We start from the raw sequence: 14,935 nt of genomic DNA, 5'->3' as shown, positions 1-14,935 counted from the left end.
TGCCACCCTCCAATCCCCTTTGGTGACACTGTCCCATCCCGGTGCTGTGCCTGGAACAGAGGGAGCCATAGGGCACGAGGGAGGCTCTTGCACTCTTTATAACACTCCACAGCCCCAGCCTGACCCCAGAGCACCTCCAGCCTTTGCTTGTGCTGAGCTCCCTCACCCTGGGGTTGAACCCAAACATTTCCCTGATGCCAGAAGCATCTGCTGCACCAGAGAGCCTCCCAGCCCCTCTGCATAGTGGGGACCCCAGGGATGCTGTGGAGGTGACAGGAGCAGCCAGGATCCTTCTGCCAGCCAGGCTTTCCCCAGGGCTGGTGGAGGCCAAACCTGCAGCCCTGGTGAGGGTGGCCAGGAGCCCAGACCTGGGGCTGCTTTTCCAGGTGGCATCTGGCACAGCGGGCTGGGGGTACATGTACACGGGCACTGGGGTACCAGCATCCCCACTGGCCCCCCAGCAGAGAACTGGCTCCAGAAGCATTTGAAGGGGACGGATGAGTCCTCTGGGAGCTTGGCAGGGCAAGAGGGAGCAGGGACATCTCTCCCCACGCTCTCCACTGAATTCTGGTGCAAACCCCTCAACAAGGCAGAGCACAGGCACCCAGGCTCATAGACCTTCCCCAGGCAGGCTGGGGCTCCCTGCTCCTGGCCCCTGTGGCCAGGGCTGCTCAGTCCGGGCCCCGAGCCCCAGACCGGGGTCAGCAGGACGCTGTGTCGCCACCTCCGTCTGTCTCAGGGATAGGCTCCAGCGGGGCTTGCAGCCGAGAGGGCTCGGGCGAGGCTGATCCGTTCCTGCCGATGCCGCAGGACTGTCCCGCATTGTGGATCTGCCACAGGTTGTCCAGCGCCTCCGCCTTGGCGTGCTTGAGGAGGTCAGCCTGGCCCTGGGGGAGGAGATATCGGGGGATGTGTCAGGGTGGAGACAGGAGGGTGACAGGCAGGGCAGGGCAGGGCAGGGCAGGGCAGGGCAGGGCAGGGCAGGGCAGGTGTGTCCGCGCAGCCCTCGCCCCTCACCTTGAGGACAGTGATGTTCCAGGCGAAGCTCTCCAGCGCCTTCTGCAGCTTGCGGCCCCGCAGCCCTTCCTTGGTCTCGATGCGGTGCAGCTCCTTGTGGAAATCCATCCCTGATTGACGGGAGAGGTGCTCAGGGCGTGCAGGGACGTTGGCATGGGGACACCCACGACCCACAGCCAACAGGGACTAAGCCAGTGGGATGCCCTTTGCCCACCATGGGATTGCAGGGTGGGTGGGCTCCCCACTGCCCCAGCAGCCTCAAGAATCCTCCATGCCTCAAATGATGGGCCAATGGACCCCCCCAACATCCCAGCACCACTGTCAGCTGCACCCTGTGGCCGTTCTGGACCCAGACACCACAAGATCTGGAAGGGCAGTGAAGACCCTGGGCAGAAGCACAACTCTTGCACTCCATGGCTCATCTGGGGGGGATTCAGAGAAGGGCCAGCAGACCCCCCCATGGCTGTGCCCCACGTGCCACCCCCGTGAGTGGGTGCTATATTTACCCCTGGTGACGCAGCAGCGGCTCGGGGCCCACGCGAGGGCTCCCACGCAGCTCCCTCGCCCTGGCGCTGCCAATCAGCCCGCCCACAGCCCGCAGCTCCCCGGGGCCCAGCTCCTGCCAGCCGGGTACCAGCACCACAGCAGCTCGTCCACAGCACGGCCAGGGTGAAAGCAGGGACCAGCAGGGCACGGGGGTGGGGGCTGCCGCTGCCAAATTGCTGCCTGCCACCAGCCCGAGGGGCTGCACACCCCAGAATCCCTCTGCTCCTGCAATGCAGGAGGGCACAGCACCAATCTGTGCCCTGCAGCTTGTGCCCCACTGCTCCACTCCCCCAGGGCTGGCAGCAGTGGCAGAGCTGAGCCAAGAGTTTGGGGAGAGTTCTGTCTGCCGCGTGGGCAGGGAACAAACACGGCTGCTGGCAGCAAGGCTGGCATGGCGGGGACAGCAGAGCAGGGCCCCCTCCTTCCCAAGCCTTTCCAGCTCCTGATACTCTCCAAGCCCCAAAGGGAGCCCTCTGGAGCTGAGGGGGCTATCCCTGTGTGGTTCCAGCCAACAGAGGGGCCTGGAGTGGGGCCAGAGGTCCCGGGCAGCTGCCAGAGTGGGGGCAACTGCAGAGAGGACCAGGGCAGGCAGCAGAAGCACCTGCCTGTGTGGGTTCTGCCATGTGTTTGGGAAGTCTTAATACTCAGTTGCCATTTCTGCTGTCAGCCCCAGCCTGTTATTTCTGGCACTAATTATGTTCTGGCGTTTGACAGCTAATGACTCTTCCCTGCTTCCTCATCAGCCTCCCCCACTCTGCTTGCTCCATACCACACAGCTCTGCAGCCCACCCACCCACACCCTGCCCCAGTGCAGGAAGCCCTGAGCCCCCCCAGGATGTGCCTGGGTCCACAGCCAGAGCTGTGGTGGAGCTGGGGCTGCCCTCCAGGACCCACCTGCCTGCTGTGCCTGGATGAGCTTCCCGTACACGGCGTCAGCAGACTCGATCAGCGTCCGGCTGGTCTGGATCATCTAGGGAGAGGGGCAACATGAGCAGCTGGGCAGCCCTGGCCCTGTGCCCCCTGGCCAAGTGGATGGGGGTACAGGGCTCAGCAGGGGCTGCCCCCTGCACCAGCACAGTGCCTGGGGTCTGGCCCTTCCCACCTCAGCACACACGGCCGTGTATGGTGTGACCAGCATGTGGCCAATGGCCAGGTTCCCTTCAACACAAAAGAAGGAAGCAGCTCTGGCTGGGGCTATTAATGGGATTTCTCCCACCTGGTGGGACCAGGGCAAGGCACAGGCAGTGCAGGCACAGGGTAGGATCTGCAGTGTCCGAGGGTCAGACTGACCAGGGCAAGCCCGTGCCTTGGCAAGACTCCTCCCTGGGCAGCCCTCATGCAGCCCCCCGCCCCAGGATGGGTACAGTGAGTTCAGGGTTCCCCATCCTTGGACCTTCTGATCCATCCCACAAAACTTGCCTGGGTTCACCCCACAAAACCTCCACCAGCAGTGGGTGCTGGTCCCAGTGCCACTGATCCCAGGGAGCCTCCCCAAGGAGCCAGGCCCTGGCAGGGTGGCACTTACCGTCTCGTAGGCAGTGAGGACCTTGCGCAGCAGGTCGGGGATGGGGCCCTGGGCCTCCATGGGGGGGTACTGCTCTGCCAGGTTGAGGGTGACGCTGGGTGCGCTGTCACTGTGCAGCAGCCACGTGGACACCGTCAGGATGCACTGCTTCATATTGGCAGCGGGTGTCAGCCCACACAGCTCCTTGAAGGACACCAAGGCATTCTGCAGAGACCAGTGTCCAGTGTCAGGACCCCCAGGAGCCCCTCCAACACAGGAATACCCCCATTTCCCACAGCTCTCTGCTCCAGGTAAGGCTCCTCACTCACATCCCCCAGGAAAAGGGGGACAGCCTGGCTCCCCACCACTCTCAGCCCAGCCCCATCCTCCCCTAAAGAAACCAATCCTCTGGTGCCTCTGCAGGGTCCTACCTGCACATTCTCCCGCAGGTCAGTGGCCTCCCTCAGCGGCTGGGTGGCCGTCCGGAAGACTTCATCGATGGCTTTGATGCCGGTGGCCTTGGTGGAGGTGTACTCCCTCACTCGGCGGCCCCGGCGCCCCGCCAGCCCCCGGCGGTGCCCCTTGCCCCCGCCACGGCGGTCGGTGATGGCCACGTGCACAAAGAGGGTGGCGTGGGGCAGGGGCTCCCCGGCCAGCGACTGGAGGGGGACGTGGCGGTAGCCAGGCTGCAGGCACTCGAAGGGGATGGTGTACTGGGCAATGAACTCGTCCCCGATGTAGTCATCGTCCAGCACGACGAAGCGCAGGACGGCCAGCTCCGGCAGGTTGATCTGGAACTCCAGGCTCTCATCGAAGATGGGGTTGTCCCCGCTCTGCAGGGCTGTCTTGGTGCGGTGCTCGGCGCAGTCGGCCGGGATGCCGTGGATTTCAGCACACACATAGGGCTCCACCACCTCCCCCTTGGCCCCCGAGCCCTTGGGCTTGGGGAGATTCTGCCCGCTGATGACCTTGAGGTGTAGGAGCTGGGCAGGCACACCCGGCAGGGAGTCCTTGGCGTTGGCACTGAAGTAGGAGACCTCCTCCCGCATGATGGCCGGGCGCAGGACGTAGCCACAGGCCCCGTTCTGCCGGAACCAGCCCGCATTCAGGTCCATCATGAGCCCTGGGGTCTGGTAGTTCATGGCCACCATCTGGCAGCCGCACTTCCAGAAGTCCTGGGGGTTCATGTTGCTGGCGTCGATGCGCATGGGGCTGGGGTAGACGCGGGACAGGAACCGCTTGTTGTAGCTGACCAGCTCAGCCGGACACTCGTTGGCGAAGCGTCCCGCCTCCACCTCGCTGAAGGAGCACATCTCCCAGTAGCGCTGCCCACGTCTCGAGCTCTCAAAGTCCTGGAAGGGCACTGCTTGGCAGAGGCTCACCAGCTCCGAGAGCTCACGGCTGAGGCGCACCCGCCGCAGGCCGCCTCCCTCCGGTGCCTCCCGGTCCTCCTGGCCCAATCGCCGCGCCAGCTCCCAGCCTTCCTCCTCGTCCGACACCTCCCCCTCGCTGTCCTCGCAAGTAGGCGGCAGCTTCTTGCCCTTGATGAGGATGCGGCCCTTGAGCTCCTCCGGGGAGGGCAGGTAGGAGGCCACGGGGTTGGGGGGCTCCAGGTACAGCTTCTCCCCCAGAGTCTTGCGCAGGCACTGGGCAGCGAGCCGCTGCTGGGGGGCCGAGCAGCGCACCACCAGGCAGAGGATGAGGGGGTAGGCGGAGGCAGTGAAGGCGTGCTGGTCGATCAGCCCCACCACGGCACGGAAGGGCACACAGGAGGCAGCCGAGGGGCTGGTGTAGACCACGGGCTCACCCTCGGGGCCATCCCACAGCACCAGCTCGATGCTGCGGCAGCCCAGGCCCAGGGCACTGATGTAGCCACTGATGTCTGAGCGGCCCCAGAAGTTGTCCTCCAGCAGGCAGGCGCTGTGGGCAGAGCTAATGTAGTAGTGGGAGAGGGGCTGAGCCATGTCCTGGCAGACCTTGCGGTGCTGGGGGTCAAAGATGGAGCAGTCAGCAGAGAGCAGGTAACGTGTGAAGCCATCGATGGCCAGGTAGCCCTTCTCCCGGCCCTCCTTGGAGGGCTCGTACTTGCTGACGATCTCCAAGCACTTCTCCTCTGTCACCCCCTCCATGCCCTGCTCTACCTCCAGGAACATCAGCAGGTCCTTCACACCCAGGTATTCCTTGTTGCTGGAGAACTGGACCAGCAGGAAAAAGATCTCAGGGCGGGTGCAGAGCTCGCAGTATGCCTCCACAAAGAGGTCACAGGCCACGTCCGTGCCAGGACGCTCGCTGGCCTTCTGCAGCTCCTTGAACTTCAGCTCGATGGTGGAGGTCTTCATGCCAGGGTTGAGTGCTTTGATCAGCTGCACAGCGCGGGACACGGGGATGCGGCCAGACTTCTCCAGGTCAGCCAGGTCGAAGACAGAGGAGATCCACGACGTCCGGAGGCTGGGGTGGCCAGTCCCGGGGGCCTCAGGGCTGTGCTTTCCATAGGACACCAGATAGCGCAGCCCCATCACCCAGGCACTCACCACATCTGCCGAGCTGGCCACCAGGTCCAGGGACTCGTAGTTGTCCCCATAGATGATGGAGAAGGCGCACTCATCGGGGAACTGGTCGGAGAGGCCATTGCTGCGCAGGACTGGCGTCTTCTTGCCCACCCTCACCTCTTTGACAGATTTGATCTCAATCTTGGCCTTTTCTGAGTCCTTCTTGGAGGGCTCCCAGCGCACGGAGCGCATGTCGGTGTCCAGCACGAAGAAGCGGCTGTACATGCGGGAGTTGGAGCGCACCTTCTTCAGCTCGCAGCCCTCCAGCATCAGGGAGATGCAGGCAGCTGTGCTGTTGATCTTGCGGTCATTTGGCATGGAGCTGAAGGACACTGTCTTCTTCTTGTGTGGAGGCCGCTGCCGAGAGCCGTCCTGCCAGGGTGGGAAAGGAGCAGAGCTGTCAGGGACAGCCAGGCCGCACACGCCCCACCAGCTCCTGGCATCCTCCTGCCCCATGGTCCCCCCACCCCAGCACTGCCCCAGGGTGCCCCAGCACCACGCTAAGCCCAGTGCACTCCAGTCCGCCCCTCTTCTGGGGGCTGGGAGCCAGCTCCAGCCCTGGCTTCCCTCACAGCTCATTGCCTGGCTTATTTTAACTCTGCTTTCCTTCCTTCCTTCCTGCTCCTGGCCCTGAGCTGGATCCTTCCCCGCTGCTTGCTCACCCTCACAGGCACAGCCGTGCGCCAGCAGCCCAGCACAGCCCCTGTCTCCTTGGCCGGGGGAGCAGAGCAAAACAGACACCCAGCTTGTGATGCACGAGCAGAGCTGCTCCTAGGGAGCCCAGGAGAGATCCCCCACTCTTCTGTGAGGAGTGGGGCAGGGCAGCCCCTGCCAGTGCCACATGCTGGGGACAACCACGGCTGTGTCCCACAGAGCGCAGGGTCACGATGGCACGGGCTGTTTGCTGCCAGCACCTCATGCCCACACTCTGCCCTGCCTCCCCACAGGGAGGGGGGACCCAGCTGCCACAGGGCTGGCAGGGGATAAGGGGGAACAGCAGGGCCAGGAGTGTATTATGGGATGGATTTCATTAAGTAGCACAGTGGGAGGAGGTTTAATCCACTTCTTCAAGATTATGGTGAGTCACCTCTAATCTGGTGGTGTCTCTGTCAGAGGCAGGTCCTGCTCAGCTGCCCAGGTTGGAGGTGAGGGGTTGCTCCCCTCCAGTGCCCCGAGAGCTTCCACAGCTCCGACACCTGGGCAAGCACATCCCGTGCCCAGTCCTGGAGGATCGGGATCTGCCCCACAGTGTCAGGCAGCCACAGCCAAGGGCATTTGGATAAGTCACATAAAAGGTGGTACAGTTTCCCCAGGGAATGGGGAATCCTCCAAGGATGCCCGGGACACAAAGGCCCAGGGAAGGAGGAACCTGCACCAGCCCTCAGCCCCTTGTTAGACCCAGGCACATCCTCCTATCCTGGAGCTCGGATGTGGTAGCTGATCGCATCCTCTCGCTGCCAGATTGCTCCAGGGAGCTGGCCCAGCTCCAGGACTCTGCTTCGGTGCCAGCCATCCCGGGTCGGCAGGCGCTCAGCGGCAGGTCACGCCACCGGCCAGCCCTGCGGGGAAGGACTCGAAGCCGGATGCTTCCTGCATGCTGCAATCTGAGCGCCCCAGTGAGAGGCAGCCTCAGCCCCCTCCGATGGGCACCGAGGGCCGCCCCTCGTGGACCCCCGCCTCTCCGCGGACCCGCTCCCCGCCCGGCGCACCCACCCCGCCGCTCCGCACCGGGCCCCACAGCTGAAAACAGGAAATCCATCCGGAAAGGAAACACGGGCGGGGGGCCTGCGTGCACCCAGCGCCACGGACCTGCTTCCAGCTGTGCCCGCTGCACGCAGCCAGACACACCCCACCGGCACCAGCCCCGCCGGTCCCCCACCACCCAAACTGCCCAAACGCCCTCCCTGCAGACCCCCACCCTGCCAGGCTCACACAGGGGCCGCGGTGCCCGCTGCAGCACTTTGGGGTGCAGATGTGTGGCACAGACCCAAGAGCACCCTGCAGGTTCTGCTTCTCCCCCTGCACGGGCAAGCAGCGAGCAGGGGATGCGAGGAGTTTCCCGTCTGCAGCTGCCCTATGCTCCTCATTGCAGCCTGGGGACCGGCAGGGAAGTGCCTCTGCTCCCTGGCAGCCCCTTCCACGCTGTTCCAGGTGATCTTCAAGCCCGGGCACAGCCCACGAAGTGCTGGGAGAGGCGCAGCAGGAGCAGCGCAGGCAGGTGGTGAGTAAGGTAGCAGCGAAGCAGGGAGGACACGGCACCCATGGCCATGACAGCACAGAACACCCCCAGACAGAGGGCAGAGCTCCAGCCAGAGCAGGGATCCTGCTCACTGTGCCACCGAGCTGGCAGGGAGTAGGCAGGGCTCCACAGAGCAAAGCACAGACCACGACGCCAGTGCCCACCACTATGCCAGTGGTGAGCGTGGGCTCGCACGGAGGGCACGTTCCAGCCCAGCTGCCTGTCCTGCTCAGCTCTGCAGCATGTGTTAAGCACCTCTTCAGCCAATTATCTCCTGCATTAGTGCCCTGGTGAGTGCTGATGCCCTAATCTCAACCTCCACGTGACAGCCACGGTTACCGGCCGCACAACCCGCTCTCAAAGCACGGGATGGAGAAGGGCCCATCAGTTGTCCCTCCCTCCCCTTTATCCCCCGGTCTGGCCGTGATGTGATTCATCTGCAGCTGAATTCCCCAGGTCCCGGGTGTCCCCACTACCCCTATCCCAGTCTGGGCAGCGTGGGCAGGGGTGCAGGCAGGCAGCAGCCCCGGAGCTGAGGCAGTGGGAGACCAGGCACAGTCAGGGCTTTTCTACCATCGTTTGTTCCCTGCCAAGAAGAGAGCGACTGACACATCCACTCCCCGCGGCACCAGCTGCCACTCCCCGGCGAGGGGCCATGGAGTCAGATCCCAGCAGAGGCACCACACAGCTCCTGGGGCTGGCACACGACGGGAAGGGGGCTCAGGGGACAGAACAGCAGAATGCTGGGGAAGAGACACCTCCTGCAGCAGGGAAGAACAGATCCAATACCCTCTCCAGCATCCTCCCAGCCCACAGGACCACCAGCTCCCTCTGCTTTCAGGCTGAGAAGAAAGAAGGGAGCAGTTCCTCTAGCCAGGGCACAGGGATGCTGCAGGGCACAGCTCTGAGCCCCGCTGCCCCAGGCCCCCCTGTCTCCACACAGCCAGTGAGTCGCACTTTCAGATTCACTCCTGCAGCGTTTTCTGGAAATCCCAAAAAATAACAGAGCCGGCAGCTCGTTCCACATGTGCCTCCACTGCTTCTCAGGCCCCGGATGGACTCGGAGACGCACAAGGGATCAGCACAAGCTGGGGACACTGCTCGGGTCTGACCTTCCCCCGGGCCAGCGCTGGCCCTGGACCACCCGACCTTCACGTGAGACCAAATCCCGCGGTGACGCAGGTGGTGACAGCGATGTGCCCGGCCCGGCGGCAAGCGAGAGGTTCACCACCCGCAGCCCGCCGTGCCCACGGATGGTCTCTGGGCAAGGAAGGATGCTGCTCCGTCCCGGGAGGAGCAGGCGACGCTGGCAAGGTCCCCAAAGAAAGCGGGGACAGACGGAGCACGGGCAGCAGCCTCTGGCTGCACGGGAGCACCGGCAGGGCTCCGTGCCGGCCCCGCGTGGGCACAGCCCGGCCGCCCCCGCAACAGTTTGCAGCGAGAGCCCAGGCAGAACTCGGGGTCCTGACATTGCTGCCCAGAAAACTGGATCCCGGGGACGGAACAGTGGGGCTGGGGCACCACGGAAACAGCCCCCTCACGGGGTATTAATAGCACCGGAGCAATCCCAGCTTAAAATAGGCTGCCGGGAGCGGGGAGGCGAGTCCCGGGCGGACGTGACCTATTGTGTCAGCGAGTACCGCTGGCATCAGCACAATCAGGGGCGTTCATTTAGGAAAGCACACGTGTGATCCGCTGCCCACTCAGGCGGGAGACCCCCGAGACCCTCCCTGGACCCCGGCCCCACCACGGCCCGGCAGCACCAACACCGGGTGTTGGGAGCAGACTGCAAGCTGGTCAGGCCAGGCCCTAGGCTCAGTGTTTGTCAGGAGAGCCCGGGAGAGCAGAAGCTGCTCGAGGGGCGGGAGCGGGCATCTTCTCACGGGAACCCAGGGGTGTCCTGAGCGGGAGCGGGTGATGCTGCAGCGTGGCCGTGGCACTTGACAGCGCGACCCACGGACACTCCATAGAGCCGGGCCGGGCCAGACTGTGCCCTTGGGGACCCTGAGTCCGGGCAGGGCGTGGGGACGCTGTGTCAGTCCCGGTGTGACCAGCACCGCGGGCAGGTGGCGACCCTCGGTCGCCCGGGGATGCGGCTGCTCTGCAGCTCCTCGGAGCCGCTGCACGGGTTCAAGGGGAGCGAGGAGCGGCGGACAGAACGGGTGCGGAGGGACGCGGGGCTCGGCGCGGGGACACGGCTCGGCACCCCAGCGCTGCGCAGGTGCCGGGCCCGGGGCGCGGGGGGGGCGGGCCCGGTGCGCTGCCGGTGCGGGGCTCTCACCTTCATGATGCTGGCCCGGGGCGCGGCGGGCGCGGGGCTCCGCTCCGCCGAGTCCTCGCGGCTGCTGCTGCCTGAGCCCGAGCCGGGGCTGCCGCCGCCGCCGCCGCGGGGCCCGTTGGGCAGCGGCGCGGCGGGGCGGGGCGAGCCCGGCGGCGGAGCGCCCCGGGGCCCCTCCGCCATCCCCCGCGGCCTCAGGGCAGCGGCCGCCGCGGGGCCCCGGGGCGCCCGGAGCCTGCGCCCGCCGCCGCCGCCGCTGCGGGCTCAGTGGTGGAGCGGGCGGGAGGCGGCGCGGCCGGGAGGAGGGGACGGGCCGGGCCGGGGGCGGGGACGCGGCGGGGATGGGGACGAGGACGGCGCGGCCCCCTCGCCCTGGGATGCGGCGGCGGGGCGCGCGGACGGGCACCGGGCACCGGGCACGGCACCTTCCACCGCCGGGGCATCCCCGGCCTCCGCCCAGCACCGCAGCGCCCGGGCCCGGCAGCCGCCCCATCCCGGTGGGACCCCGGCCGAGCCCGCACCCTGCGGCCGGGCACGCAAACCCAGCTTGGCACCCTTCAGCCGGGCAGCCGCACCCTCTAGCCTTGGTACCAGCAGCACAAATGAGCCTGCACACAAAACAAGCTGCTCCCTGCGGCCGGGCACTGAAATCGACCTTGCACCCTGCAGGATGGCATCCAAAGCCAGCCGGGCACTCAGCAGCCTGGCCCTGCCCAGCAGGTTCCACCCCAGCAACCTCCCCTCCCACCAGGGTGGTACCCAGGCATGGCAGCGCAAGCAGAGCCGCCCAGCGCAGCCCCGGCCCCGCAAGGCTCTGCCACGCAGGGAGCTCGAGGCTTTTGTTTTGGGGTGCTCCCAGCCCAAGGCAAAGCTTCTCCCCGACCTGGAGCAGAAATTTTGCTCCAGGTTTTTCCAGCAGGGATGGGAGCGCAGGCCTCAGCCAGGTTCATCTGGAGGGGGATGCTTTGCTTTGTGTGAGCCTTGCTCAAGACATCATCTCCTGCCCAGCAGCAGCTGCTGCGGCACAGCAGGTGCCCCACACGCCCTCACCAGCCCTGGAAATAACCCTTAATGAGCAGGAGGGGAAATGACCAGTCCCTCCCGATGGTACACATGTGCTTCAAAGGCACAAAGAGCCTGGTGCCCCCAGAGTGCTCAGCTGGTTAAATATTCATGGCTGCCCCTTCTCCAGGACCCTTGAGAACAGCAGCAACTCCTCAGCCCCCAGAGCAGCCAGATTGCTTGAGCAATCTCTTTAATGAAGATTAAAAATAATAGTCTAAAAAATTAATCCCAGAGTGCTGTTTTTTATTTATTTCAAAAAGATAATCCTCCTTTATTTTGCATTTGGTTTTTAAAACATTAAAAGCAGCCCTCACTGGAGCTTATTCTTAAACCAGTGGACATGCACTGAAACACCTGCCACCAGCAGCCACCTGAGCCCTGCCTGCAGTGTCCCTGCCAGGAGACAAAATGCCACAGGGCCCCAGTGCTCAGTGATGAAGCACGGTTCTTCTGCTCCTCCTGCTCCTGCAGGTTTCCATTGAGCCCTCTGCCTCAGCCATGGGCTGTGGTGCACAGTGGTCCCTTGAGAAAGGCACACACTCCACTGTGGTTGCAGGTGCTGCCAAGGCACTGAGTGAGGGGGTCCTGCAACTGCTCCGTGAGGCTCCCAAGCTCCTGCTCCATCTCCACAGCAGCACTGAGTGGTGCCCACTGGTGCCTGCTGCTGCCACGGATCACAGTCAAGCTCACTGTCTCCATTTGCTCCACTCAGCCAAACCCTTGGGGATGGGCACCTTTGTCCCCACGCCCTCCCACCCCAGGGACACGGCCCCTCCTCAGAGGGTGCATGCCAAGTGAACCCCAGGGTGGAAGGGCTGTGGGGTCCCAAGGCTGCCCTAGGAGATGACTGCTCCCTGGATGAGCTGCAGCAGCTGCTCTTCGTGCAGGACCCTGGGCATGGGCACGGGGGAGCCCAGTGCTTCCCGCAGCCGGGTGAAGCTCCTGGGCCCCACCAGGTGCAGGCGCAGGGGCCCAATGCTGCCCTTGAAGCGGAAGGATTTGTAGATGGGGAAATCCTCCTGGAGACACTGGTCCAGCTGCAAAGAGAGGACAGCTGCTGGTCCCACATTGCCACGCCAGCTGTGTCCTTCAGCCCCAGAGCAGAGCCCATGTCCTGCTCACCTTGTAGCGCTGCACCTCCGACAGGTCCCGCAGGCCCTGCAGCTCCATGAACACCTCGTAGTGGGGGGCACAGGGTCCTGAAGAGTCACCTGGAGCAGAACCATGAGTAGGTTAAAGCTGCCAGCTTCCTGTGCTGCAGAACAGGAGGGCTGCAGACCCCCATGCAGTGCCAGCTACACTTCTAGGAGGACTTGGACAGCTCAGGGGAACTCACCCAGCAGGCTGCTCTCCACACAGATGTAGTCAATCAGGCGAGCACCCGGCCACAGGCTCAGGGTGCGGCATAGGCTCTGGCAGAACTGCTCCTCAGGGATGCTCTCACCTCGCACACTCAGTGTCTGGCTCTCCCTACGGTGCAGGGACACAGGGTGGGTCACTGGCACCCTCCTGTTAAGATCCTGCCTGTAACCCAGCTCCCTGAGGTGAGGGATAGGCGTTGGGGTGTCCTCACCTGCGCACAGGTTCCACCACGGGGCACTGCTTGTGGAAGCCAATCACCTTCAGCACCTCCCCAGTACGGCACCTGCAGGGCAGGGGGAGTGTGAGGGAGAGATGTGTGCACGGGGCTGGGGCAGGCAGCCCCCCAGGACTACAGCAGGGAGGAGGCACCTGTACTCTCCTGGCTGGGCTGTCACAACCAGCCCGTACTCACGGCCCTCGCAGAGCTCATCCAGCAGCACCGTCCGTGGCTCCTTGCTGGCCAGGCAGGGCAGGAACTCGCAGAAAGCCCAGTCAGGGCACAGCACGAATCGGGGCGCTGGCTCCGCTGGCCACAGGTTTACACCAAGGAGGGCTGGGCAGAGGCAGCACGTGGCAATGTGAGCTTCCCAGACCCCACCTCCATCCTTGCCCACAAAAGCCTCACCCCTCTGCAAGGGGCAGAATTTTGCTGGAGCCAAGACTGAGCTGTTTTCAGGTCGCAGGAAGGGAGTGCAGCACAGAGATGCACCAGCATCTGCTGGGGCAGGGAGATCTGTGCTGCCATGTAGCAGCAGTTCCCTGTGGGCACCCCGGGGACACGCCATCGTGGGGGACACTCACCTCCTGCTGCCTGGTAGAAGGGGCAGTAGAAGGGCAGCCCTTGGCAGTCAGCCTGGCAGAGGGAGTCGCAGTAGAGCCGCTCTGTGCCATACATCGTCCTCACCACCACCACCTCCAGCCGCGGCCACAGACGCAACACAATGCCCTCGAAGCCACGGGCACACTCAGCACGGAGCTCGGCTGCCCGGGCTACAGCAGGGCTCAGCAATGCCTGCAGCTGCTCCCGCAGCTCCTCGGGCAGCCCGGGCTGGGGGCTCAGCCTGCCCAGCTCCAGCTCCTGGGCCAGCCGGGGCCATTCAGTGCGCAGGATCACCAGCGCGTCGTGCAGCTCGGCTGCCAGCCCGACCTCCAGCACATGCAGGGCACGCTGCCGCAGGGCAAAGAGCAGCTGCAGCCGCAGCGCAGCGGCCCGCGAGGGCGGCACAGCCGCCGCGGCCGGGGTGCAGTACAGGGTGGGCAGCGGCCACCCCGCCGGGGCGCGGGGACAGCCCGGGCTCCAGTGCAGCAGCGCCGTGCCCCGGCGGGCCAGCGCCCGTGGAAAAGCGGCGCCGAGGGCATCCAGGTAGAGCAGGGAGCCCTGCGCGGGAGGGTCGGGTCAGGAGGGCAGACCCTGCGGGGACCCGCGCCCACCCCGCCCGCCGCTCCCCGTACCTGCAGCCGGGGGTCGCTGTCCCAGCAGCCGGGAAGCAGAGCCCAGAGACGCAGCGGGGGAAGCGGAATCCCCGGCGCTTCGTCCCGACAGAGCTGCCCCAGGGGATGCCGCTCCTGGAACTCCTCCCAGCCTGCCCGGAGAGGCACAAGCTGAGAAAGGCGACCACGGGACCGACCCCTTCCCTCCCCGCTTCCCGCAGCGCCGCGCTCACCGCCGGCCGTGCCGGTGCCGGTGCCCAGCAGGAGCCGCAGCCGCCGCTCCTGGCTCAGCCGCACGTCGCTGTCCAGAGCCTCCAGCCGCCGCCGGTACCGGCCCCCGGCGCGGCGCAGCGCGGAACGGACTAGGCGGTGCCGTAGCGCGGGGACAGCCATGGCCACGGCCACGGCCACGGCCACAGCCACGGCCACCACCGCCACCAGCATCGCGGAATGCGGACACCGCCCCGGGCAGGGACCCGGCCCCGGACCCCACTCACCCACGCGGCTATTCCGCCTCCGGCAGAAATGACGGAGATTTATCGCGCCCGGCGCCGCCCCCCGGCCCGCTTCAGTTTTATTTTCATTTTCACCTTTCCACAGCACACCCCGGGCCCCCCGCTCGGCGGGGAATTCAGCCGCAATTGAACCCCCAGTACCAGCGCCCTCTACCCCTCCATCAAGAGCAAGCTCCTTCTTTGGAAAAACAGAGCAATTGATCCGATTTATTTTGCCCCAACCCCAGCCCAGCCCCTGCTCCTCAGGGCAGCCCTCCCACCCAGAAAGAGCCCCCCAGATCTGCCCAGCTTCTGCCAAGCAAGCCCGACGACCCTGCCCTCGGGAATAGGAACCGCAAACACTGGGCCCAGCCCCAGCATTCATCTGGGGCACCCGAGATGAGGAGCTCCCCAGAGGGACCCGCCTCTGTCCCAAGACACACGTGGCAC

The 14,935-nt window shown here is 65.2% G+C and overlaps 3 protein-coding genes across 6 annotated transcripts in view; 1 reads left to right on the top strand and 2 right to left on the bottom strand.

The window, feature by feature from the left end:
* Positions 1-14,935, top strand: part of ATP6V0A1 (ATPase H+ transporting V0 subunit a1) — a 117,067-nt gene that overhangs the window by 16,056 nt on the left and 86,076 nt on the right. The window lies entirely within an intron of this gene.
* LOC132339267 (inactive phospholipase C-like protein 2) lies at positions 81-10,316 on the bottom strand. The gene is made up of 6 exons (XM_059869456.1): positions 10,137-10,316; positions 3,499-5,988; positions 3,089-3,292; positions 2,458-2,533; positions 1,018-1,127; positions 81-887 (listed from the first exon to the last, which is right to left on the bottom strand). Exons 1-6 carry the CDS (start codon positions 10,314-10,316, stop codon positions 702-704), a joined length of 3,246 nt encoding a protein of 1,081 aa, XP_059725439.1. The 3' UTR covers positions 81-701.
* Positions 11,421-14,509, bottom strand: GHDC (GH3 domain containing). Its single transcript, XM_059869459.1, has 8 exons — positions 14,225-14,509; positions 14,013-14,143; positions 13,362-13,938; positions 12,930-13,113; positions 12,772-12,843; positions 12,535-12,668; positions 12,321-12,409; positions 11,421-12,235 (listed from the first exon to the last, which is right to left on the bottom strand). Exons 1-8 carry the CDS (start codon positions 14,433-14,435, stop codon positions 12,035-12,037), a joined length of 1,599 nt encoding a protein of 532 aa, XP_059725442.1. The 5' UTR covers positions 14,436-14,509; the 3' UTR covers positions 11,421-12,034.

Source organism: Haemorhous mexicanus, chromosome 28 (assembly GCF_027477595.1).
Source record: "Haemorhous mexicanus isolate bHaeMex1 chromosome 28, bHaeMex1.pri, whole genome shotgun sequence".
Classification (NCBI taxonomy): domain Eukaryota; kingdom Metazoa; phylum Chordata; class Aves; order Passeriformes; family Fringillidae; genus Haemorhous; species Haemorhous mexicanus.
Note: the sequence above shows the minus strand (reverse complement) of the source record. Positions and strands in the feature narration are given on the sequence as shown.

Excerpts from the sequence above, each read along its gene's own strand:
- GHDC (XM_059869459.1), bottom strand. The coding sequence starts at position 14,435 with ATGCTGGTGGCGGTGGTGGCCGTGGCTGTGGCCGTGGCCGTGGCCGTG. Across the intron at positions 12,669-12,771 it reads GTGGTGGAACCTGTGCGCAG|GGAGAGCCAGACACTGAGTG; the intron begins GTGAGGACACCC and ends CCTGCACCGTAG. Across the intron at positions 12,410-12,534 it reads TGTGGAGAGCAGCCTGCTGG|GTGACTCTTCAGGACCCTGT; the intron begins GTGAGTTCCCCT and ends GTTCTGCTCCAG.
- LOC132339267 (XM_059869456.1), bottom strand. The coding sequence starts at position 10,316 with ATGGCGGAGGGGCCCCGGGGCGCTCCGCCGCCGGGCTCGCCCCGCCCC. Across the intron at positions 5,989-10,136 it reads CCCGGGCCAGCATCATGAAG|GACGGCTCTCGGCAGCGGCC; the intron begins GTGAGAGCCCCG and ends CCACCCTGGCAG. Across the intron at positions 1,128-2,457 it reads CATCCAGGCACAGCAGGCAG|GGATGGATTTCCACAAGGAG; the intron begins GTGGGTCCTGGA and ends CCCGTCAATCAG.